This window comes from Micrasema longulum, unplaced genomic scaffold, assembly GCF_059751315.1.
Source record: "Micrasema longulum isolate JH-2025_06_02 unplaced genomic scaffold, ASM5975131v1 h1tg001813l, whole genome shotgun sequence".
Lineage (NCBI taxonomy): Eukaryota > Metazoa > Arthropoda > Insecta > Trichoptera > Brachycentridae > Micrasema > Micrasema longulum.
Window position 1 is genome coordinate 358,597 of NW_028278987.1, and position 27,487 is coordinate 386,083.

Consider the following 27,487-nt stretch of genomic DNA (forward strand, 5'->3'; position numbering starts at 1 on the left):
CCTCTTCATCGCAGAAGCTGCTCGTCGTAGAATAAATAACTTGGTCACAACACAAGGAATATAATGTACGGAGTCACAGTTCCTTGCTCAGAGTTAATTGAGCTTCCACCGAGGTGTGTGCAAATGTCCCGGGTTCATTTTCACTTTTCTTGGTATTTTATTCGAAAACAGTTCACGTTAAAATGTCGGCACATCTGTCGGACCTATAAACAAAAACAAAAAAATTATGATGGATTTAATTTATTGTTTCATATAATACTAATTAGGTATTCATTCAATTCCCCAATTATCCGCATGCAGCAGCTTGCAAATCAATACAGTGATGATTTAGATCAATACTGTGCACTGAGGTCCCCCCCGTAGGTCCATAGCCCTGTAATTGTTTTATTAGGCAATAATTGTAGTCTGCAATACTTTACTGGCTGTTGAACCCATTTAGAAGTTAATGAATAGAAAGCAGATAGCTGCTAAACTGCTGCTGATATGTACAGTAAAATAGGTCCATATTATCTGCAGAAACCGTATTCAACAAGCGAATTAGCCTATTAATGGGAGAATTCTGACTTGCATTAGTGTGCGTGCTTCTGGTTGTGTAAAACGGTGCATGATATCCCCCTCTAGTATAATTATTGGGAACATACGAACTGGACCCCGATTACAATGGAAAGTTAACAGAGTTATCTTCGACTGTGTATAAAAAAAAACCCGATATTTGTGTAAGAAAATGAGTATATTTGCATGAGTATTTTTGTCGGTAAACTATAATTGAACATGTTTAGAAGAAAAAATGTATGCACATTCTGCTTTTCATACAAAAAAAATAATTTTACTTTGTAGATAAAATTAAAGATAAATGTTGACTTCCCATTGTAATCGGGGCACTGCTCTCTTTCAGTATATTTGGATTATATATACAGGTAAACGTCGTTTTGCGCCAGTTCGATTTACAATTATGGCGGTTGGTGCGCCGCGGCGTGGGATACCCCGGTAAGACAGTAGGCGCCGCGATTCTAATAGCAGACACAATTTTACACTTTGTTTTATTCTATTACCGTGTACACGAGCAGCCTATTGTGTGTGTGAAATTGTTTCCCAATTAGTTTTCTTTTTGTTTTTAAGAAAAATAAAAACAAATGATTATATTTTTTATTTTAATATTATTAAAATTAAAATATTTGTAGTTTAGGCTATGACTGCAAGAAAGGAAGCAACAATCAAAGCAAATGAAATTAGATGCTTTTTTAAAAAAAAAGTGTGAGAATTTAATTTAGTACCGACGAACTGGTCAGTTAGTATTTACTATAAAAATTCATTATTTATATCAAGAGATTATTATTTATTTAGTAAACTTTTGTATTTATTAAATACATTTTTAATTTATTTTGAATAAATATATAGGATATGTATTAAATAAACATGTTAGATTGTTTAAATTTATTGCAACAGAGAGGGAAAACATTTTTGAGAAGGGAATATGGAAGTCTAGGCATTTACAGGGCTTATGACCTGTTTTGTTTTCAGGTGTTGCCTAGTGGGTGATTTGGTTCAGCCGGATTAATCTCACCCGCATAATAAAGATTACAGCTCCTTTACTTCGCAAAAGTCAACAGATGGAAGAGTTGAGGAAATGTGGATGTTTAAACACGGGAAGAATGGTTAATGTTACACAGTGTGTAAAATGGCCACTTACACCAGCCAACGACAGGTCATAAACCCTGTATATGCCTAGAATTCCATATTCCCTTCTCAAAAATGTTTTCCCTCTCTGTTGGAATAAATTTAAATATGAATAACTCCCTAGGGAGGAAATCCAGCCAGTCTGCAAGCGTTTGGACATACTCAAACATTGTTGAATGTCAGATTTCTTAGAATTTTAAAACGGAACCTAACCTTATATCTTTCTATTATATTTGTGTTCATTTTACGCTGATTATTTTTACGCCAGTGTCTCCCGGAACTGAACCCTGGCACAAAACGACGTTTACTTGTACTTCGGACATACTCAAAACATTGTTGAATTAATATTTTCTTTAAGATATAAGTATCGCAAAAACCTTCTCTATTTCAAGGATATGATTTTGTTCAGAATGGTCCCAAATTATGGAACAGTATTCTAGTATGCAGTATTTTTTATTTTTTGTTTATTTTTCCATACTGTTACATATTATGCATGTATTAAATTACATATTTTATACATTATATTTATTAAACATTAGAAGAGAAAAAGAGAAAAATACATATTCTAAAAATAAACATAGCCTTAAATTTGGAAAAAATGCCCACAAAGACTTAAACGTCTGAGCGTGGGCCATTCCTTTTTTATTGTTTTTGGTGAATTTTTTGGTATACAAACACAAATATGACAATGCCATTAAAAATCATAAAGAAATAACAGGAAAATGACATAAACAATGTAATTAAGACATCAAAGTTTAGAATATGCTGTTGTACGACTCTTTCACAATAGGTGTATATCTGTATTTTCCATGCTGATCCAAGTCCTCAAAGCCGCTTTAAACTTTGGAAGGGATTCTATATTTTGTATTTCCTTGGGTAGGAGATTAAAAGATCTTGGACCAACATGGAAAGAGTGTCTCTGTGCGAACTTAGTTCTGCATCCTGGAACCGACAGTACACTTTCTGATCTGCTACTAGTCCTATTTAAATTATTGCCAAACAATTCCCTATTTTTGTGTACATATTTTAAGCATTGTAATAAATATAAATTTTTTAAATTAAGGAGTCCGCTCTCTATGTACAATTCGTTACTAGGAAATAGTCTATGTAAATATTCCAGTTATATTGATGTCCGAATTATGCTGTGTCACTGTTCATGTTATGCGCTGAAATTTACCGCTGTGATTGGGCCTTCTAGACTGTTGTGGTAAACATATATATAATAAATTAGAACTAAATATTAAAAAATGCAAAATACTGAGATTTCATAGAAAGAAACAACCGATTTTCTTCGAGCACCTAATAGAAAACGCCAAAATTGATGTAGTAAAGTCCATCAGAGATTTAGGAGTTGTTTTGGACTATAAATTGACATACAACGAGCATATAGATAATACAGTAATTACTTAGCTTCATTAACAGAATACCTTATGATTTTACTAATGTCCGTACAATCAAAACTCTTTATTGCTCAACTGTTCGACCTCTTCAGAATATGCCTCCGTGGTCTGGTCTCCATTCTATGTCAATCGCATAAATCACATTGAATCAGTCCAACATCGCTCGCTTCGAAAAGTAGCGTGGATGCTCGGACTAGAGAGAGGTACCTATTCTCATGCTGATATAGAGTCAATGTTAAATATTTCTAGTCTACAAAAACGTAGAACTAATATTGACTCCATATATGTGTTCGGCATACTAAATGGGATAATCGATGTTCCATCATTACTGGGACAAGTAAAATTCAATATTCCGACTCGTAGGTTGAGAGACAATGAAGTACTGTCCATCGATCAGCATAGAACTAACTATGGCCTTAATTCTCCAATGACCCGTCTTTGTCGTATTGTTAACTTAAGACAAGATTTTGGTTTAAGTTTACAACGATTTAAACGAGCACTAAATAAATAGTCCAGATCTTGTCTCGATGTCCCTTATGTTTGTCAATGCTTCTTTTTTTTAATGTTTTAAACTATTCTTTTATTGTAATATTTAAACCCTATAAATTGTATACATGGACAATTTCTGTTAATAAATATAATAGTGGTTATTAAACTCTTCCTCTTTGGAGTCGGTGAGCTTACCACACATGTTCCGTAGTGCACGTGCGAGCCCACGGCCAGCAGGCACGTGGCGTAGAGCAGGAGGCGCTCCAGGCGCGGCAGGAGCAGGGACAGCAGGGCGCAGCAGGCCAGGGGCGGCAGGAGGGGGTTGGAGGCGGAGCAGCGGGTGCCGCTCATCTGGGACACTATCAGGCGGCACTGAAACGGGCGGACACCGTTAGAAATACAACCTGTCAGATCTGGGTGTTGTACGGAAGACGCTTGAAATAATACTCTCGAGTATTTTTACTATAGTCCTTGAAATTTAGCTTGATTAAAATGACAGCTGCCAAACTAATGTCAATAGTGATGGGAAATTACTGATCACTGATCATGTACCGATCAAATAGATTTTATCAGTGTTTTCATGCAAACATGAAACTGAAAAAATTTATATAAAAATGTAAAAACAAGCCTATTATAGCATGTTTAATACAATTATTTACCAAAAAATAAGACATTTATACTTTATTCGTGAACATTATCAAATGAATTATTTTTTTATTCGATCAATTTAAAAATAATAACAAAAACAAGACATTTGGACTTACGCTGACATTGCTGAAGAGAGTCCCTATGAGAAGATAGACCGCCCGAGGATCGTAGTCCAGGATGTTGTTAGGAGAAGTGGCGACCCAGAAGGTGGAAAAGAAGATCACTCCTATGAGAGCGTATAGAGGCCGAGTGGCCTCTAAGAATCCGTAGCCTTTGCCGCTGTTGTCACGGTAACATCTGGATAAAGATGAGAGAGATTCCTCTAATTCTATTTACTAATATTTAAAGCATTAACTTTGTTGTCAGACATTTAAATAAATGTTAGTAAATATTTTGCACTGTCAGAACTACAGGGTCGTAACTGTAAATAACATTATTTTGAGTAAAAATTACCACAATCAAAATATTTGCTGTAGATAACTGAAAACTGTATATCGCTAGGATAATTCGGATTTCTTTGCCCAGCTAGTTTTATTTTTTTTATTAAAAAAAAATTGTTAAGAAAATAAGTATAAAATTGCAAATATTTCTACATACATAATTAATAATAACGTTTCTACCTCTCGAACAGAGTGAAAACTTGTGCATAGAGAGGGGGTTCGTTTTAATAAAAAAAAATATATATAAGTAAGGTAAAGTACCCAGAAATACATTTTCTTTTGTACGGTTTTTTGTATGTGTGGCTATATAGTTTAAAAATGAATTAATCTCCTACAAATTTTCATATGTGGGCTCCACAGTTTTAATAAAAGTAAATTAAAATCCACTTTTTAATCACATTTCTCTGATTGAAAGCATGGTTATACATAAAAATATTTTATTTTTAATGAATAACAAAAAAAATTTTGATGATTGTGTCATTTTAGAAATATTTGAAGCGTGTATTTTCATTGTTAGAATTCTCTTTAAAGCCATATCGTAAATAATTCCAGAAATGATTTGATGTATATAATGCAAAAAACTGAAAAAAACGTAACTAACAACGCGATCACAACTAAGAAACACCGTACGTGTGTGCAAAATGATGCCAACTTTATAATTGGCATCATTTTGGCGGCCTCCGTGGTGTAGTGGTCAAGATGCTTGACTCACGCACGGAAGGTTCCGGGTTCGATTCCCGGTGAGAACACAAAAATTAAAATGTGATTTTTCTCAAGCCTGGTTGTTCTGTAATGTAATTCACCACTGTAATTAGGCCTCCTGGCCTGTTGTGGTGCAAAAAAAAAATATGAAAAAATGAAATAATTCTATGGCCAGAGCTCTAATTTAATTTTCAGATATAAAATTGAAAACAACCTCACTGTCATATTATTTATTGTTTCAGCATTTACTTTGTGGAAAGACATTTTGAATTTATTTAAAATAAAACACTTTGTAAAGGATGAGGATGGGTAATACTGATTACCCGAAACTAGTCGTGTATTTAATGTAATAAACTCTTGTGTGGTAAATTTACAAAGTGTTTTATTTTAAATAAACCTCACTGTCATCCAAAAATGTATTGCCATGCAAATGTTCCTCGAGTTTTGAGAATAGCCGGTAGTCACAAGGTCAGATGAATATGGGAGGTGTTAAACCAATTCAAACCCAGCATTGCGGATAGCAGCCATCGACACTAACGCCTCTTGTGCTGGAGCATTGTCCAGAATTTTACAGCGGTCAGCGGCCTGTTGTAACTAAACCGTTGCCAGTTTCAACTTGTCGCTCGGTACTTTTTACACGTAGCCATATTAGGCTACATAATTCACACACATCACCTCGAAGCAGGTCAGGGGTGAAAAATATAAACCAACCTTCGTACTCTAGTGCTTCAAACAAACAATTTTTAAAATAACTCACTTGTATATATTCCATAATGTAACAGGGAAGTTGCACGCCAGCGAAGTGAGATAGATGAGAGTTTCGAACAGTGTTCCCGAGTTGTATCCAAACGGCAGATCTGATTTCCACATAGAGTGACTGAACAATCCTGTGGCCAGGAACACAAATGAAGAACTCTGAAATAAAAAATGAAATATTTGTCTAACTTGATAAAATCCACTTTAAAAATTTTTATAACATTTTTTCTTCTGTCTTTTCCAACTGGTGTATTCATTTAACATTCTACATACATATGTGGGGTTCATAGTCCATTGGTCGATGACACACACACACGTGCTAAATAATTTTACCTGAAATATAGTGTAATGACTCCAAGAAGAAACTCGGCGTTTTCTATTGAATCCAATACAAAATATCGAGCCATAATCGGCAGAACAACGTAAGCGACAAATAGTGAATTGTGCAGAAGAAGGTTTTTTTTTATTTTTGTTCCATAAAGATTTTATTTAATAATTCGGTAAATGGGTATAATGGTTGGTTACTGCCAATACTAAACTGACAGCCAAATTGTTTAAATACCTTCCGCTTTTAAGATAGTGGCGGTAACGCTGTTTTGCCTATGACTCTGACAGTGGTGCGAGCTAGCGTAACCGCCTACATTGTCGTCGGTTACGTGATTTTTTTATTTTCATAATGTTAACAGAAATACATGTAAAAATATATAACCAATAAAATATACAGATAATAAAACCAACGACCGATATCCACAGAAATTCATGAAATACTCGTACAATACATGACATGTTAGTGTGTTTGTGTGAGTGTAAGTGTGTGAGAGGGTGGGTGAGTGGGTGTTAAAATAGAATGAGGGTGGACATGTGTGTAAATATTATTGCACAAGCGTCAAAAATATATAAAATATAAAAAATTAGATATAAAATAAGATTTTATTATGGAAACTACTGTGTTTTAAAAGGCGCATTTTTGTTGTTTTGGTTAGCTTAAAAATAATGTGTCAACATATAGATAATTAATTTTTTTAAGAGTGGAATGATGCGGAGTAATACATTTTTAAATTTTTTTTTTTAAAAAATAAAAACCTTTATTAGCATAAATAAAACAATTAACAATACATTCAGTATAAAAATGGGACACGTAAGGTTGAACTTGCCAAAAAAGAGTCTGGCTCTTGTGTTTGACAAGTTTACAAAATAACATAAAAAGAAACAAAAAATGCAAAACAAAATAATAATAGAATAAATAAAAAATTAAACAATTTTTAAAAAATTGAGAAAATATAACACTAAAAAATATTAAAATAAAAACACAAAATTTATAAACACAGGCATAATATTAAACATACATCTCCATTTTCAAAATACAGTTAATGTAAATTATGTCAAGAAGCTTTTCTTTAATTTATCCTTAAATTTTCCGTAATTTATTTCTTGACGTAGATTTTGTGGTAAATTATTGAAAAGCTTCCGTCCTATGAAAGTATAATGATTTTTGGCTGTGGTAGTTTTAGTTCTCTGTAGAGTAAGGCATCCTGTTCTCAACCTTCCCGTAATACGGTCCGATGGGAGGCTCTCCTTATGCACCCGGAGCATACAACACTTTCCGTAAATATCCTCCACTCTTAAAACATTAAATTTTTTTAATAGTTCGGTAGTTGAGAACAAGGATGGTTTATAAAGTATTATTTTAATGATTTTTTTCTGTAGAACTTTTAAGGGTCTAAGATGAGCGGTATAATAACATAGAAAACTATAATTGGCCTATAATTTTGGTTTATTTGTAAATATTGTTTTTTTTTTTTGTTGTTATAATGGCTATTGTTTTCTTTTAATGAATAAAATAAATATCGTTAAATGTGGTAGGTTAATTTTATAGAGCTATGATGTTTTTAACACTTGTGCAAGGGGCAATAAGGAACACTTTTCCTTAAAAAAAACTCAATTTGCCAAAAATGACGCTTACGTTGTTCTGCCGATTATGGCTCGATATTATGCAAGACTAACAGTATTGCACAAAAAAGGTCCATTTAGATATGACCAACGTCCTGCAGTACATTCACCCCATGGAGAAATGGAAAACAAAGAAACGTGGCCTATAAAGAGGCTGATTGGGTGTTACCACAGGGCATGGTAACACCCAATCAGCCCAGCCAGCCTGAAGAGTCAGCTCAACGCAGTCACTCAGTTCCAGCATGCAGTTCAAGTGCAGCCAGTTCAACTCCTCATCGCTGTAACACTCGCGCGACATAATTCATTATTTATTTGCCATGTAATAAATACGCATTAAACAGCAACCTCGTGTCTTCTGTCAATCTCTAACTGGGATAGGAGCTCCACACCCTCAACTACTATAAATCCTACACATATCCATTTTATATACATGTAAGGGCGGGCATATTGTCTTAAGGCGATTTCTTCCTACCTACCCAAACCGTTCAGTTTGAGAAAATAATGGTACGGATATATACTAGGTAATAACAAAATCTTGTAATTTGAAACAAAAATAAACCAAAAATCTATACTATGCTATGAAGAGAGGAAGGGGAATGGGAAAGAAAGAAGGAGAAAGGAAAAACTCAAATATTTAGATAATGGTGTAGTAACCACTGGCGGCTCCTGACCAAAAACATTGGCAGTGAATTTTTTTACATTTTGTCAACTTGTTTACAATAATTCAATAATATTATAACAATATGACAGGTCCGACGTGATAAACGAGCAATAATATGACAGCCCGCGCATCGGAACCAGGAATGCTAAATTCCCCTAACATTATACATACGTAATAGGTAACTAAATTCATACTAATATCATGTCATTACGCATGTTCAAAGTGACATTACAAACGAACTTCAAATCTGCGCATGCGTTGGCAATGCCCAGAGTATGTATATTATCTTCTCCCTCTAACGCACGATTCACCGGTATGAAGCGTTGTCTATCTCGCTCAAATGACGATTTTAGGAGATATGGTATATTTCATACAAATTCAGGGTAAAGAATTCTGCAAAACAGAATATGCACGGGGACGATTGCGCATGCGTAGACAAGATGAGAAAATCATCCACTAGAGTCGATCTTGCTAGATCTTTTGGCGCTAGTATAAAATATTGTGATGTTTACGAGTATAATATTGACACAAATCCCGGTTTCTTTGTACATTTAACATATTTTTGCTATCAATAAAATTACTAATTTATTTCCACATATTTTTACTAGGCAGTGCACTGCACTTATGCGCATATTAAGGAACCGCCTCTGGTAGTAACTCTCTATGCCGCAAATCCGGCAATACTCACAATCATCCCGAAGTCGTACCCCCAGGGGAGGAAGAGCACGCCCGTGATGTACTTCTCCCAGTGGCTGAGGTAGAAGGAGAGCAGGATGTTCCACAGCACTAGATACATGCGCCAGGCGCTGATGGTGTGGTCGTGGCGCCCGAAGCAGGAGTACAGGCACACGGGCACCAGGGCCGCTGCGTACGAGTCCAGCCCGTGGTCGAACAGCTCGCCCAGGGGGCCCGAAGAGCCCGTGCGGCGGGCTTGCTTCCCGTCAATACCGTCTGAAAAGATCATTATTTTTCAATACATTTTTTTTTTCATTATTTGATTTACAAATTGAAAAAAATTGTTTGTTCACATGTTATAATTGTTTTTCTTTGTCTACTTTTTCGTCTTGTTTTGATTCTTTATTTGATACACAAAAAGGTTGAAATAATTTGTCCATTTGTTTTTTAAATTTTTTTTTTTTTAAATTTTTTTTTTTTAATTTTTTATTTTTTATTTTTTTATTTTTGCACCACAACAGGCCAGGAGGCCCAATTCCAGTGGTGAATTACATCACAGAACACCCAGGCTTGATAAAAATCACATTTTTAATTTTTGTGTTCTCACCGGGAATCGAACCCGGAACCTTCCGTGCGTGAGTCAAGCGTCTTGACCACTACACCACGGAGGCCGCCCTTTGTCAGAATAAACAAAAAGCTTATGGTATAAATTAACAAAAAAATTAATGGTACATATATATTTTTAATCCGAGGTAAGTATATACCAAATTTCGATTCCCGACATGGTTGATATGTAATATTTCTTTAAAAGGTTGTTTTTACACTAAAAATATTTCATAGTCCCTGGACCTGAAGCGTGAGACTGATCATCTTACCTTCATGTAACAAAAATGATCAAGATACGCTGCGATTGGTTTGCCAATGCAGTGCCCTATGCACCATTAGGTGTGGAAAGAAAATGATGATGATATACCAAATTAAAAGAAAAATCAATGGTACCTATATAATTGTTAAAACACTTATGTATATCATTAAAAGATAATGGACTGATTTTTTTTTTTAAACACAGATAATAGGGAAATACAATGTGACCCAGGCTCAAGAGACCAGCCTTTGTCAAATAAAAATTATCAACAAAAAACTTTAAAAGGAAGGTCTATCTCTTAAACATCTTATAATTTTAATAATAAATTTATATTTGAATCATTGTGGTTATTCATAATAATTAAGAAGTGTCAACTATGCCTCGATAAAGAAGCACATGTTGCATTGAAACCGGATGGTAATTTAAAAAAAAGTATTTTTATTTTAATTTTAAGACATTGTTACCTAAAGTGTATGCCACAAAGAGCGAGATGGCCATCAGGAGCCAGCACCAGCGAGGCAGGGGGGGATCTGCCCCCCGGGGGGGATCCGAGGACGCGGAGTAGCCGTAGTCCAGCCAGCACGTCAGTAGGAAGTTGCTGACCAGCAGCATGAAGCCGGCGAAGGTCATAGAGTTGGGCGCCACCCATTTGGGGATATACTGGAAGGAAATGGGTGAATTGTTTTAATGATGAATTCTCATTTTGTTTAAACTCATATAGTGTCCATGCGACTCTGTGGAATCATCTCCCATCCACTATCAAAGATGTTGCTACATTATCTCTGTATAAAGCACGTCTGAAGAAACATCTCCTTTCTCTTCCTTAACCTCTCCTCCTTTCCTATTTCCTCTTTATTCCTTTACTCCATTGAGTAATAGTATTAATTTAAGGTAATTTATGTACAAATACAGTTATTTCTATTTTCGTATATCTTCACCTTTTGTTATTTTTAGTTTCCATTAAATATTTTATTTTATTTATTCATATAGATACATATTACAAAAAAAAAAAAACGTATCCCTAACTCTACGAGGCCAAGAGCCCTGTGTCAAGTTGGGGTACAACATAATAGAAATTGAAAGCATGCATATTATTAAATCAACAATGTTTTGAGTGTGTCCAAATGCTTGCAGACTGGCTGGATTTTCTCCCTAGGGAGTTTTTCATATTTAAATTTGTTGCAACAGAGACGGAAAACATTTTTGAGAAGGGAATATGGGAGTCTAGGCATTTACAGGGCTTATGATCTGTAATGACAGGTCATGTGTAACATTCACCATTCTGCCTATGTTTTAATTAGAATAGGTTCAGTCGGATGAATCTCACCCACATGATAAAGGTTTCAGCTCTTTTACTTCAGAAAAATCAACAGATGAAAGAGTTGAGGAAATGTGGATGTTAAAACATAGGCAGAATGGTGAATGTTACACCACAGTGTAAAGTAAAGTGGAAACTTAAACCAGCCAATGACGGGTCATAAGCCCTGTGAACTCCCATATTCCCTTCTCAAAAATGTTTTCCCTCTCTGTTGCAACAAATTTACATATTATTAAAGAATACTACAAATATATTTTTTTACATAAAAATAAATTTCAATGAACATCTGGACAACACGCTTAATAGTACTATATACAGGGTGTTCTTTAAACCCCGTCACATCCGAAACCACGATGATAAGTATGAGCAAGAAGACATATTAGCACATTAAAAAAAAAATTAGAACGAATAAAATTTACAAAAATAAAATATAAAAAAACAAATTGTTGCTTACTTCTGCAAGGGAGAAGCGAGGAGAGGGGAGTCTGATACACCTTCAATCACATGGCCACGCCCTCCTCGCTTCTCCCCTGTAGAAGTAAGCAACCATTTGTTTTTTTTAATATTTTCTTTTTTTTAAATTCTGCATTACACAGTAGAATATTTCATAGTCCCTGGACTAGAGTAAGACTGATCATCTTACCTTCATGTGACAAAAATGATCAAGATACGCCGCTATTGGTGTACCAATTCAGTGCCCTATGCACCATAAGAAAGGGAATGATGATGATGATTTAAAAAAATATTTTACTCTATAGCGCGCGTCTATGTACATATAAATATTTCAATGGTTGTGTAGTACAAGTAAACGTCGTTTCGCGTCGGTTCAATATACGCCGATTTACAACCTACAACTACGCCAGTCGGTGCCGGCGTGGGATTCCCCGGTTCGGCCGACGCCAGACGACAGTAGGCGCCGCGATTCTAATAGCAGACACACTTTTACACGTTGTTTTATTCTATTACCGTGAAAGCGAGCAGCCTATTGCCTATTGTGTGTGTGAAATTGTTTCCGAGTTAGTTTTCGTTTTGTGTTCAAGAAAAATAAAAAGGTATGATTATATTTTTTATTTTATTATTATTAAAATGAAAAGAATATTAAAATATTTGTAGTTTATGCTATGATTCTGCAAGAAAGGAAGCAACAATCAAAGCAAATAAAATCGGATGCTTTTTCCAAAGAAGTGTGAGAATTTAATTTAGTACTGACGAACTGGCGAGTTACTATTTATTATAAAAAAATCATTATTTATATCAAGAAATTATTATTTATTTTGTAAACGAATTTAAACTGTATTTATTAAATACATTTATAATTTATTTTGAATACATATAGGATATGTATGAAATAAACACGTTAGATTGTTCCTAGAATTTTGACTCGGAACCTAATCTTATATATCTTTCATTATATAGTGTGTGCGGACCAACTACTGCTTTACAAAATTATGACAGGAATGGTTGACTGTACAGAGCTGCTTGGTTTAATAACAATACATGTGCCAGCCAGGATTTGTAGACGGTACCACCTGTTTCATGTACCAATAACTAAAACATCGTATGTTAAAAATGCTTTTTTTCGTAGGACTTTTTCAATGTACAATACAAAATTTAAAAATATAGATTACACAAACATCACTCTGTCAGATTTAAAATTTACACTAAAAATGTATTATGTCCTTATCCCGCCCAATTTACAGTAACTTAATGTTCTTAAAATAAATATTAAAAAATCTTTGATTATTGAGTACATGAAAATAACATTTTTATATGAAAAAATTGTAAGTATTTATTTGATATGTAATATATTTTCTTTACTAACTTTGTATACTATGTGGAAATCTGTTATTAGTTCTGAGTTTATACACTATATCTGTTTGTTTACTAAAAATATGTATGTAGAACTGTTGTAGATTTATGTATGTAGATTTCCCAAATAAAATAAAATAAAATATTTGTGTTCATTTTACGCCAATTTATTTACGCCGGTGTCTCTCGGAACGGAACCCCGGCGTGAAACGACGTTTACTTTTATTGTAAAATAAACCATAAAAGATTAACACATAACTAGATATGCAAAATAGCGTGATTTTGCATAAAACGAGTAGTGATTCTGAAAAAAAGCTACGCTTCCAAACAAAGGACTATTTTTTCGTTATATTTTTTTTATGGAATTCCTAAAAGCCTGTAAGTATGTAGAAAATATTTTTTTTTTTTAAATGGTATATTAAAATATAGAAGCTTGATTTCGAACAAAGAAGTTCTGGAGTAAATACGCCTGATTCTGGAAAAAAGATGTTTGATTCTGAAATTATAAGATTTGTTTATGCAATAACCAATGATGCAATTTTCCCTTGTATGTTGGCATCGCCGAGGAGACCTAAGTCCTCAGATGCGGTGTGTGGTAGGCAAGCTGTAATTAGTGTCCTGACGAAACTCGTAGACATGGAAAAGTAGGTCAGTAATATAATTTAGAAGCATTTAATAAAAAGAATGACTCACCTCTACAACCTTATTCCAAAATGGATGCATCACATAAACACTGATGGGGCTCGTATCCACAGAGTTATACTGGAAAAGAGAAATTATAATTATTAGAACAAAGAGGAACTGCGATTTTTGGTAACAAAGGTCTACGATGTATGCGAGGGAAGCGATTTGCTGATGAATGTCGAATGTGATGGTTTTTGAAAGAAATGAAACTATGACTAAATGTGAAATCACTGTGAATGGGGGGTTATACTAAAACAAGTAGAGAAATTTGTGTATCTGGGAAGTATGTTTACTAGGGATAGAATGACTGATAAATATATTGAAAGGAGGGCGAGTGTCGGGAACAGAGTGAACAGTGCACTTAAATCACGGAAAGTCTATTTTAAATATTTAAGGTTCATACAGTAGACACTCTTTATAAAATAAATTCTATTACACAAATATATAAAAAATTAAAAATAAAAGAATTTGAAATGAATAAGTCACTCAGATACCCACATAATATTAAAATTCCTAAATTCCAAACAAGTCATGGTCAAAATAGCTTTGTCTTCAAAGGTGTAAAAAATTATAATAATCTTCCTAATGAACTAAAAACTATTAAAAATAATATATCAATAAATAAATTTAAAGTTAATCTAAAGAAATTTTTGAACTCGTGTAAAAACAACATTAAATTTTAATTAGTATGAATGCATTATTGTTTTATGTTCTTTCTTTATATATCCTATGTTTTTATTTTTATTTTCATGTACTCTTATTTAAAATTATATAAACTCTTATAAATAAACAACTAAAACAGTGTAAGTCACTCTCCTAGCACAAGAGTTAGTCTTTTTTTATGGAGAGTTAGTGATAACATTTACTAGATGTGTAAAAGTAGTTATGTTTAGAATTTTACAAAAACTAGTACTTTTTGTGAAATTTATGAATAAAAACTTTTAAAAAAATAAAAATCAACATTGGCAAATAATGCCTCGATGCTAGCAAGACGCTTCTTTCAGTGCAGTGACGAAGTGAAGAAAATAATCTTTACATCGTATTTCACGTCCATGTATACAGCGGAACTATGGGACAATTATACGCAAGCAGAATGGAAAAAGTTAAGGGTCACATATAATAACGCAGGCAATTATTTGGACTGCCTAGGTACTGCAGTGCCTCCGAAATGTTCACAGCTGGACGGGTGAACACCTTCGCTGCCCTACTTCGCCAAAGAGCTTGGAGCCTATGGGAACGCCCGAAAAGCTCCAACAACGCGCTTCTCCGAGCCACTGCAGGGCGGATCCATTCACCCCTGTTCGAGCGATGGCGGAATATGCTGAGACCACCACCATAAATATTAACTAACTTAAGTAAATAAATAAATAAAAAATAAATAAATGCTTAAAATATAAAATTTATTGGAAATTTTGTTTCATATGGTAGAATTGGCTCTGCGCAGTGTAGACTTTTTACTGTTTTTTTAAAATTATTTTTTATGTTTGTCGCAAGAGGCAAAATTAGCAGTTCACAATGGAGTCCTGGTTCCAACATTGATGTATGGGAGAAATTGCCTTAATATGCCCGCCCTTATATGTATATAAATTGTATACAGGTGTTCTTTAAACACTGTCACATCCGAAACCACGATGATCAGTATGACCAAGAAGACATATTGGCCCATTAAAATAATTTTTTAGAACGAATAAAATTTACAAAAATAAAATATTTAAAAAAACAAATGGTTGCTTACTTCTGCAAGGGAGAAGCGAGGAGAGGGGAGGAGGGAGTCTTATACACCGTCAACCACATGGCCACGCCCCCCTCGCTTCTCCTCTGCAGAAGTAAGCAAACATTTGTTTTTTTAAATATATATATATTTTTTAAAATTCTGCGTTCTAAATATTGTTTTAAATATGCTAATATGTCTTCTTGCCCATACTGATCATCGTGGTTTCGGATGTGACGGGGTTTAAAGAACACCCTGTATGTATAAAGTGTTAAATAAATTGAGATTAAAAAAAAACAGTTGTGTTCCGAAATTGGTAGGTACATTATTTTAAGTAGCGATTTTAAAAAGCAATATACCCGTGTAAATTATAGAAAATATTTTTAATGAAAAACCATAAAGAAAACTGTGTAAGCGTAATAAACCAAAGTTGATAAGGGGTCAGTCGCATTTGTGTTGGAAAACACTATTAAATAATTATGTCTGATAAAAAAATAATATACAGTAGTACCTCTGCCTACAAGATAAGGAGGAGTAAACAAGTTGTTAAAATAAAATTTAGTGAGTATGTAAATACTGCAAAATACATTGCTTAAGTGCGTAACATAAATTATCAATAAAATTGAATACTTGTTATTATTCGGAATTAAGTTGGGCGGACAAATCGATATGATTTTTTTCTGTAAAATGCAAGAAATGCTAGCGCATTATTTTTCTGCGCCTCCCCGAAAAAAAAACTCCGCGCCTCCCTGCCGATTAAAAAAATTAGATATAATACGAGGGTGGATTGATAATGAAGCTACCTAGCGCTAGATGGCAGCACAAACACAAAAAAGATTCTTTTTTCCAAATTGCGATCTGTCAAACGGCAGCTTTTAAAATGTCACCCAAATACATCGATTACTTTATTTGTTGTAGTCGTTTGAAGTAAACAACTTTTGTGTTTCTTGAAAAATGGAAAAAAGCGAATTTCGTGCAGTGATTAAACACTATTATTTGAAAGGGAAAACGGCGAAAGGGACAAAAGAAAAGCTCGATAAACATTACGGTGATTCTGCTCTGTCAGATTACATGGTCAAATATTGGATTGCTGAATTTAAACGCGGCCGAACAAGCACTGCAACAATACCATCAATAGGAAGGCCAAAAGAGGTGGTTACTGAAGAAAATATCAAGAAAATCCACGATATAGTTATGAATGATCGCCGAGTGAAGTTGCGTGAGATTGTTGAAATGATAAACATCTCATATGAACGTGTGTTCAACATTTTGCATGAACATTTGCATATGAAAAAGCTATCGGCAAGATGGGTGCCGCGTTTGCTCAGTGTCGAACAAAAACGAGTTCGAGAGACCACTTCACAGCAGTGTTTGGACATGATAAAGCGTAATCCTGTTGATTTTTGGCGTCGATTAATAACTTTTGATGAAACGTGGGTGCACCACTATACACCTGAAACCAAAAATCAATAGAAACAATGTGTGGAAGCTGGTGAAAGTGCTCCGAGGAAGGCAAAGGGAGTGAAATCGGCTGGCAAGGTTATGGCCACTGTATTTTGGAATGCGCTCGGAATATTGCTCATCGATTATCTTCAAAAAGGATCCACAATCACAGGAAAGTATTATCGTGCATTATTGGATCAATTGAACGATGCAATCAAGGAAAAACGACCACATTTCAAGAAGAAAAAAGTGCCCTTTCTTCAAGACAATGCACCGGTTCACACAGCATTAGATACGATGCTAAAATTACGTGAAATACACTTCGAATTGGTTGATCATCCACCTTATAGTCCAGATTTATCTCCTAGTGACTTTTTCCTGTTTCCAAACTTGAAAAAATGACTCGCAGGAAAAAGATTCAGCTCAAACGAAGAAGTGATTACCGAAACTAACGCGTATTTTGAGAGGTTCCCGAAAGCGTATTATTCAGATGGTATAAAAAAGTTGGAATATCGTCTTACTAAGTGTGTCGAAGTAAAAGGAGACTTTGTTGAGAAATAAATGGTTTTTGAAAAAAAAAAGTTCATTTTCAATCCGCCCTCGTAATATGTACACGTTTGAAATAATAAAAAATAAAAAATTCAATTGAAATTAAATGTATGAATCAAAATGTAAAAAAAACAAAAAATGCACGATCATTCACTGAATTTTACAATAGGGAAATATCACATACTTCGAATACCGATAAACATATATGAAATGGATTTGGAATAATTTATATGATAAAGTATTTTCGAAATCAATTGGATATTGTGGTGAAATATTTTCATACATAAATGTAAAATGAAAAATAAAATAAAAATACGTTGCTAGAAAAACGCAACATGTTTGGCTTTGGTAGTTGTGACGTCAAGATTCGTGACAATCTTCTAAACAAATTTGAATGGGCAGGAACAAATAGACATGAATTGTGACGTATTAGGGGCGTGGCCAATGAAATGACCATTTTTGCGGGAATTCAAAAATACAAATTTTATTACATTTTTTATGCTACTAATAATTGGCAAAAAAAATTTTTAACTGCACGGTAATAGACCGTTATTACTTTAAAAATGTAAAAAAAAAAAAATAGTGATATTTCCCTATATGTAACGATACGAAGTTTAATTTATTTGTAGATATGGCATGAAAACAGTTTTTTTTTAATATTTGGCGCCTCCAGGTTGGAAGCCGCTGCTAGAGAGAGTTAAGTCTTTTTATTTCAGAATCAAGCGTTTATACTACAAGATCAAGCCTCTTTACGATAGAATTAAGCCCTTCTATTTCAAAATCAAGCTCTTTTATTTCTGAATAAAATATCTGTTATTACACGTCTTTATTTTGGGTCAATGGAATTCACTTCAGGAACTATTACTATATCCATAAACAAATCTCGTAGTCCCAGAATCAAACATCTTTGTTATAGAATCAAACGTCTTTGTTATAGAATCAAACGTCTTTGTTATGGAATCAAACGTCTTTGTTATGGAATCAAACGTCTTTGTTATAGAATCAAACGTCTTTGTTATAGAATCAAACGTCTTTATTACAGAATCAGATGTCGTAATTTCAGAATCGAACATCTTAGTTCCAGAATCAAGCGTACTATTCCATAATAAAATATTTTTATTTTAGAATTAAACGTCTTTATTACAGAATAAAAGGTCTGTATTGCATAATCGAACGTCTTTATTTCAGAAGAAAAGGTCTTTATTTACAGAATCAGATTTCGTAATTTCAGAACTTCATCAAACTTCTTAGTTCCAGAATCAAGCGTATTTACTCTAGAGTCGATTCCTGTATTCCATAATAAAATATTGTAATTTCGGAAGCAAACGTATTTATTACAGAATTAAACGTCTCTGTAAAAGGTTTTTACTTGATTTATTTCCTTGATTGCTAATTCCTTGAACAAATCTCATTATTTCAGAATCAAACGTCTTAATTCCAGAATCAGGCGTATTTGCTCCGGAAGTCATTCCTTTATTCGGAATCAAGCGTCTATATTTGAATGTACCACTTTTTAATTTTTTTTCTACATACTTATAGCCTTTTAAGAATTTCATAATAAAAAAAATTATAACGAAAAAACAGTCCTTTGTTTTGCTAATTAGTTCGTCTTGAGAATCACTACTCGTTTTATGCAAAATCACGCTATTTTACAATACTATACAACCATTGACATATTAATACATAGACGCGCCCTATACAGTAAAAAAAGAAAAAAATAAGGAGTGACACGAAAAGGTCCCCATAGTTATTTATTTATTTAAACCGGGGCCGCATTCAACGATCATTCATATGCTACCAAAAATTGGAGGATATTCATTTTTGGTAGATAAAAAAAGTTTGTTAACAATCAACATAAATTTTTGGTGGATTCCAATCAGATTCTTTACCTAAATTTCATATAATTTCGACACATTTATTTCTTTTCATTTAAAGAATGCAAAGATAATATTACACGCTTTCATGACATAAGCAGGCCTTTAAATACGCGTTGGGCATGACTGAGCGTTTGGGTACGAGATAAGTGCCATCATTTTTGAGGTCTCAGGGCATGTCTATGTATATTAATATGTCAATTTATACAATATTATTTAAAATACTCATTTATTCTATTTACATTGACATGTGAGATCTAAGTCTATGCATTTTCGCGCGTCGGCGTTCGTCGAGTTTGCAACATCGGAAAGTTCGCCTCGTCCGGCGTCCATTTAAAACGCGAAATAAAACATCGAGTCTTGAAATAGTTTTGTAAACAAAGCGATCCTGCGGCCTTAGTCTGTAACCGATTCGTTTCGTAAATTCATTCTGAGAGGGAACGAGAGCGAAATACGATTTTGATCGCGTTAGAGTGAGATGGGTATATTTCTGGCGAACGAACGAACTTACGAAACGAAATTGTGAATATTCGTGGCAACAAGGTGGATTCGTGTTCCCGCTTCCCACGGCACCTACACTTACCAACGAGATCGATAGTAAATACTAAAATAGAACAGCCTTTTGTGACGCACAGAAGGAAATGCGGCGGTTGCCGTGGCAACGCGCGAAAACAAGGAAACGTCAAAATAAAGCGATCGAAATTTGAAATGGAATTTATGTATCGTTTACATGCATCGAGATATAAACAAAGGTGACGCGTACGCGGAAGGGAGCGACATACTGAATAGAACTCACAGTAGAATGATGTAAACAGTCCGTGCTTTTTACAGTACTACGTGTTTTGCTCGCCAAAGTCGACGTGATATGACGTGACGACACTTGCTCCCTCCGCTGGTCATTTCCTTTCCTTTGGGGGCGACTTTTTAGCTCGGATTTGTTTGGAGTGTCGTCTCTACAGATATAGCACTCACTTAAAAGATTACAGAATTTCTTGCCAATTAATGTTAAGCAAACATTAGTCCAGAGCTTACTTCTTTCACTCCTTGACTACGTGTATGTATGTTATCCAGATGCTAACTCTGAATTGCTTATAACGATAAGTTAGAACGATTGCAGAATATTTGTATTCGTTATATCTTTAATCTTCGCAAATTTGACCACATAACCGAGTATCGCACGCAACTACACTGGCTCAGTATCAGGCGTAGAAGAAACATTCACATTCTATCACTTCTTCATAATATTTTAAATAATCCCACTTCGCCTGTTTATCTGAGAGAGCTCATCCAACCTCTTTCACAACACGGACTATCTCTTCGTTCTAGTAACGAGAGAATCCTTTTAATACCCTGTCATGGCTCTAATTTTCTTGCCTCCTCTTTCATAGTAGTAGCGGCTCGATTGTGGAATAATCTACCCACTAATGTTAGAGACCCTTTCTTTATTTACATTGAAGTGAAGATTAAAATGTAACTATCTAAATATTTAAATTGTTTCTTTATCCTTCTTCTTTCCTTCCCATCCCCTCTCCTCTCTTCATAGTATAATGTTAATTTTTTAAATATATTTTTATTTTTGTTAATCTTTGCTTTTAATTTTTGTATGAAATTGTAAGATGCAATATGTCCATGTATTTATAATTTTCTCAAACTGAACGGTTTGGGTAGGTAGGAAGAAATTGCCTTAAGGCAATATGCCCGCCCTTATATGTATATTTATTGTATACGTATATAAAGTGTCAAATAAATAAATAATATATGCGATTATGTGGAAAAATTATTCTCTTTGAATCAGTAGTATCCAATTTTCTTCTGAAGCACAGACTGGTCTAACTGTTTTCAGAACTTTTCTGTTCTTAAATATTTTTTTCGGAATGTTTTTTGTCGATTAAAATAACTCTCTAACGACGAATCCGAATAATCAATAAATCATTCATCATAATTCGAATAATAAATTAATGGCTATGGATTATAAAAATATTGAAAAAATAGTCAACGAGTGTAATATGCTCTGTATTTTTTTAAATACACTTTTTCTAAAATATATAAAAATCTAGTACACTTACTTTCTGAACATGTCTCGTATCTCGAGTTAGAAGGGGATACATGTATCTTGAGAAACTTGAAATTAAGAAAAATATGCATTGACACTGATCGATTTTGACGGTATGAGATTTTTTTATAAAACGGCGAATGACACACTGGACGTCCCAGATTTAACGAGACTGATGAGTATCAAATTACCAAATAGATGTACAAGATAGGAGTCTACCTTTGTTGTCGCGTCTGGTAGACGTAATTATTTTGTAAATTCTCCAATCGTCAGACTACACCGGCTCTACGTGTGATCTCTAAGTGATTCTTTACAATTGCACAATTGTAATTGTTGTATAAACATAAAATAATATTAAAATATTACAACAGAGATGAAGAACATTTAAGAGAAGGTAATATAGAAGTCTAGGCATCTACAGGGCTTATGACATGTCATTGGCTGGTTTAAGTGACCACTTTACATACTGTGTAACATTCACCATTCTGCCCATATATGAACATCTATATTCCTTCAATTCTTTCATCTGTTGATGTTTGTGAAGTTAAAGAGCTGAAACCTTTATTTATGCGGGTGAGATTCATCTTATTGAATTATTTCACCTACATACTAGGCAACGCTTGAAAAATTTATTTTTTCGATTTCTATACTTCTACATGGTTCTACACACTTCTCTGTAGTAATATGTTAATGTTAACAGCTCCCCAGGGAGTTGAATCCACTCTTTCATCTGTTGAATTGAAGGAATATAGATGTTCAAATATAGGCAGAATGGTGAATGTTACACAGTGTGTAAAGTGGCCACTTAAACCAGCCATTGACAGGTCATTTTTTTTTTGCACCACAACAGGCCAGGAGGCCCAATTACAGTGGTGAATTACATTACAGAACAACCAAGCTTGAGAAAAATCACATTTTTAATAAGCCCTGTAGATGCCTAGACTTCTAAATAACACTAGTATGTATTGTACGTGTATTTAATGTATTTCTGTGGATATCTGTCATTGGTTTTATTCTCTGTATATTTTATTTGTTATATTTTTTACATGTGTTACTGTTCCCCAATAAATAAAATAAATAAATAAATAAATAAGTCAACAGTGCGTAATCTCCGAGTCAACGCTCGTGCCGGTTTGTTTTCCTCGTAAATAAATGCAGTTCATTGACAAAAAATCGGCGTTTACCATAAAAAGAGAATACAATTTATTGCATTTGCAAAATAGTAAGGAGCATCTAATAAAACAAAAAGGTAAAAAAATAAATTACAATTACTATGGCGACTGCTTTTCTTGACGTTTAGCTTGCCAACCGCCGGCTAAATGCAATAAATAGCATGAAAAATAAAAATTGCCGTTTTGGAATATTTTCCATATTTACACCGGTGAAATTCAAATATGTGATTGCGCAGCAGGATCATACGTCGCGAAACGTAAATATTTTGACATTTAATATTAGGTGTTCCATTGTGATCGCGAATACGATAAACAACCATGGTGAGAAATTGTTATCAGTCGCTTATTAGCACGTCGATGGTTATTTGTGATTGAGCTACTGATGTGTGTTATGTAGTGATCATATTATTTTATCAACAATATTTTGAGTTTGTCCAAATTTTTGTAGACAAGGACTGGATTCAACTCCCTGGGGAGCTGTTAACATTAACGTATTACTACAGAGAAGTGTGTAGAACCATGTAGAAGTATAGAAATCGAAAAAATAAATTTTTCAAGCGCTGCCTAGTATGTAGGTGAAATAATTCAATTAGATGAATCTCACCCGCATAAATAAAGGTTTCAGCTCTTTAACTTCACAAACACATCAACAAATGAAGGAATATAGATGTTCATATATGGGCAGAATGGTGAATGTTACACAGTATGTAAAGTGGTCACTTAAACCAGCCAATGACATGTCATAAGCCCTGTAGATGCCTAGACTTCTATATTACCTTCTCTTAAATGTACTTCATCTCTGTTGTAATATTTTTATATTATTTTATGTTTATACAACAATGAGGAAGTTCAGTGGTTTTTAAAAAAAAATTGTTAATAGACTGTTAAACTAAGTCAAAAATTTTTTTTTTTAATTTTTATATATCATATTATCGGCGCTACGATTTTTCAAAGTTTTGTATTTCTGAAATAACTCCGCGTGTAACGTCAGAGGTTCATTTCCGCTTATTCTCATTCAGTTCTTCTCATTGGTCCAGAAGCGACAAGCAGACCGAAAATCTTCCATAGCTCTCAGATCATAGGTTGATTCACATGAACCAGTGACGTCATTTAAAGTAGTGCGTTTTTATCAAAATATGTTTTATTATTTTTTCTGTACGTTTTCAAGAAACTTTGCAGAACAATTTAATGCTCTAATTTTTACCCCGCGTAAGAAAACATTTTTTGTATCCAATTTCCCGTAGGGCTGAAGTTCCTCATTACAATTGTACAATTGTAAAGAATCACTTAATTATTTTTTTATAATAACTATAAAAATAATTTAATCTAATAAAAAATAAAAAATTGTAGTCAACATGGACATAATACGAGAATATCAGACAAATACCATATACAACTTTCTAAAACAAGACAAGGACAATCAAGACTAATGAACCAGGGACTGAAATTATACAATAAACTACCAGACAAAACTAAACAAAAGACTCAGACAAACTTTACAAAAGATGTAAAAAATATTATTTTGAACAACAGAGTATAAATGAAAAATGTATATATTATTTTATGTAAAATGAATGTTATAATCCGTACGGGTTTATAAATAAATTTTCAAATAAAAAAAAAATAAATAAATAAAAAAATCTGGCTGACTACATAAGTAACCTTAAAGATGCATTTTGCAGAAAACAGCCATCTAATCTAATATTGAATAAAATTTCATACAACCCCTGAATGCATGAGGTTAGATTTATTTTCATGTCATTTTGGCATCATGGAATTTTCAGAAGGTGACTATTACATGTTTTTGTAGGAAAGCGGCCTGACTGTTTTAAGCAGAGCATGGAATTGACCTCCCTGAACTTGATATCACTAATTTTTTTTTTTCAAAATTAAGGACTGGCCGCTTTCTACATAAATTACGTACAATTGTAGGTCAAGGCCTTAGTCTGATAAAAAGTAAGGAAATCATACGACTTTTTGTTTATATGAGTACTGATGTATCTAAGTTTAGCATACATTTCACGACGCGTAATCTGCCGGTCAAGTAATTGGATGCCCAATTTAAAAAAATGCCCAAGTCTATTTTAGTAGTTCTGTGCCTCGATTATGAACGCTATCTTCATCTGTATATATCGAGACGGTATACTTAACTTCTGTACTATCTGTATCTTACCTCGGTATGTTCTACCTACTTGTCATATCGACACCATATGATCGAAACAAGCCAATGGAATGACCGCAAACAATTAGTCCGCGTTCCTAACGTCATTAACATTTAAAATAGTTCTCATTTATATTTTAAATAGGTTTCTGTAATAAAATTGCTCACTTCAAAGCGATTATAATCTCCAATAAATCCCAATTCAAGCAAAAAATGCTCGCTTGAACGTGAATTTTGCATGACTTTTGGAAATCACCAAGACGGTACGCTTGACGATCGTCTGAATGTATCTACCGATCTGTACCGATCGACTACAAAGCCGGCTCCTATAACGTCTCGATACATACACTCGGAAAGATAGTAAAACAGATGGAAAAAATATAATGACTAAATTTTTTTTTAGAGTGGTAACTTTCATAGACGCATATAATCTGTGTCTGACGAATAGATACTCTTATTTGTTAATAGGAGAGAACCTAGCGACATTATTTTCACATCTGGGCGTTCGTTTCATTAAACTGACAGTTATGTCGGAATTTAATTCGACTTCAAAACTTACTTATTTCTCTCTCATATTTTTAATAGGTTTTTAAGAAAAAAAGTGCCAACCTCAAGACGATTAATTTTTTTAATAAATCATAAATCAAAGGAAAAATTGCTCGGTGGAACAAAATTGTTGACACTTTTAATGCGTAGATAAACGTATCGAGGGGTTCTAGACTCGTCGGTATAAAATAATGTACTTACATCAAAACTTGATGGTGGGGATATTGGTCCTATACCTTTGTATTCGGCCGGAAGACTTTTATCTTCAACTATGACGTCACAGTGAAGCTATGCCATTTTAGAGCGTAGATATGTGTACCGTGACGTACGCTTCCCCTTGATTCATATCGATGTACCTACCCAAAGTTGAAGGTGGGGGTTCGATATCTTTATAATCACTAGAGAGAATTTATCTTCAACTATACCGTCAAGGTATGACGTCTTTATCTTCCCATCATAATCGAGGCCCTGAGACATTTCAAGTGTTTATTTTGTTCCTGAAATGTTAAATGACAGAATTTCGCGACATTGAAAATACGTACTGTAAAGTTTTTCTTCTTCTTTATTTTAAGATAAAAAATATACAAGATTGTTACTTATTGATTGTTAAGAGATTTTTAGGACTTAAGAGATTTTTTGAAATTGAAATAATATTTTTAAAATCATTTTTCAAATACGAAATTCGATATGGGTATTCTTTATTGAAAAAATAATTACGTAAATGTATAGTTCGCAAAATGCTCTACACGGCAGTGTTGCTAACTCAAAAACGTTATAATTAGACTTAGGCATTTTTTTAAATTGGGCATCCAATTATATTTGAGTTATATACAGTGTCTTCTTTAAACCCTGTCACATCCGAAACCACGATGATCAGTCAGGGGGGGAAGGGGTAAAAAGTAAAAAAGAAACATAAAATATCCAAGATGACAAATAAAAGATAACAATTAAAGTGAGAAAATCTTATGTTCTAAATATAAATATAACAAAGTAAAATTAAGAATAATTTAACATAAACATAAAGTGGCTAGTATTTACCTAGGTTTATACTAGGCTTATTTATATTAGCACTCATTTTTTAACTTTTTGATATCTATCGTATTCTTCCAGGAAACTTTATTTAAATTAAAAATAAAATGTATGGCCACACACAGGCCATGCCTTTGTGTTTTTTTTTGTGTTAATGTGTTGTGCTAATGAAATAACCATAAAATAAAATAATTAAAAGTAAATAAACAAGTTGTTTACATTATTCATTATGATATTAGTCGTCAAAAGAAAGTAAAGAAAATATTTTAATAAATGGTTTGTCTTTTTCTCTTTGTAGCCCACGCTTTCAAATCTGTCAAGAGATAAATAAACTAATGTTAAATTAAAATACACATTAATTACGTAAAAATATGCATTTAAAGGTGTGAAATTTAGTATTACGCCATCAGCAACGAAAAACCAGATGATTTTTTGTCATTTTAAACGATTTTTCGCCTTTCGTGGCACGCCTTGCAACAAGTAGGCGTTTTATTTTGTAGCGTTATCGGATGACCGAATTATTTGCTCAGTTGAATAAATATGAATTGCGCGATCTCACCTTGTAGTTATCAAAGCCCTTCAAGTGCTGTTTATCCAAATATTCGTAATCCATTTTGGCCGATTCACTTCACGTCTTATAACAGAAAATCGTTATAATTTACACTAGCACCGTTCTCAAACAATGTCTGATTTATTAAACTATATATACACGCACTTAATTTCGTATCGATTCATTTCCGTTTATTTAAATTGAATAAACGAACGCGGCGGAATAAAAACCGACGCAGACACATACCTTCGTTGCCCCGCAAATTGTTTGAGTTTGAAATTGGAGTGACATGAGACACAGACATGACATAACCACAAATTTGTAT

At 33.7% G+C, this 27,487-nt stretch overlaps 1 protein-coding gene across 1 annotated transcript; it reads right to left on the reverse strand.

Annotated features, from left to right (window-relative positions):
* Window positions 1–27,487, reverse strand: LOC148273893 (ethanolaminephosphotransferase 1-like). The gene is made up of 8 exons (XM_088238005.1): window positions 27,172–27,487; window positions 14,084–14,152; window positions 10,728–10,923; window positions 9,412–9,674; window positions 6,114–6,271; window positions 4,331–4,511; window positions 3,762–3,938; window positions 1–203 (listed from the first exon to the last, which is right to left on the reverse strand). Exons 1-8 carry the CDS (start codon window positions 27,223–27,225, stop codon window positions 141–143), a joined length of 1,161 nt encoding a protein of 386 aa, XP_088094131.1. The 5' UTR covers window positions 27,226–27,487; the 3' UTR covers window positions 1–140.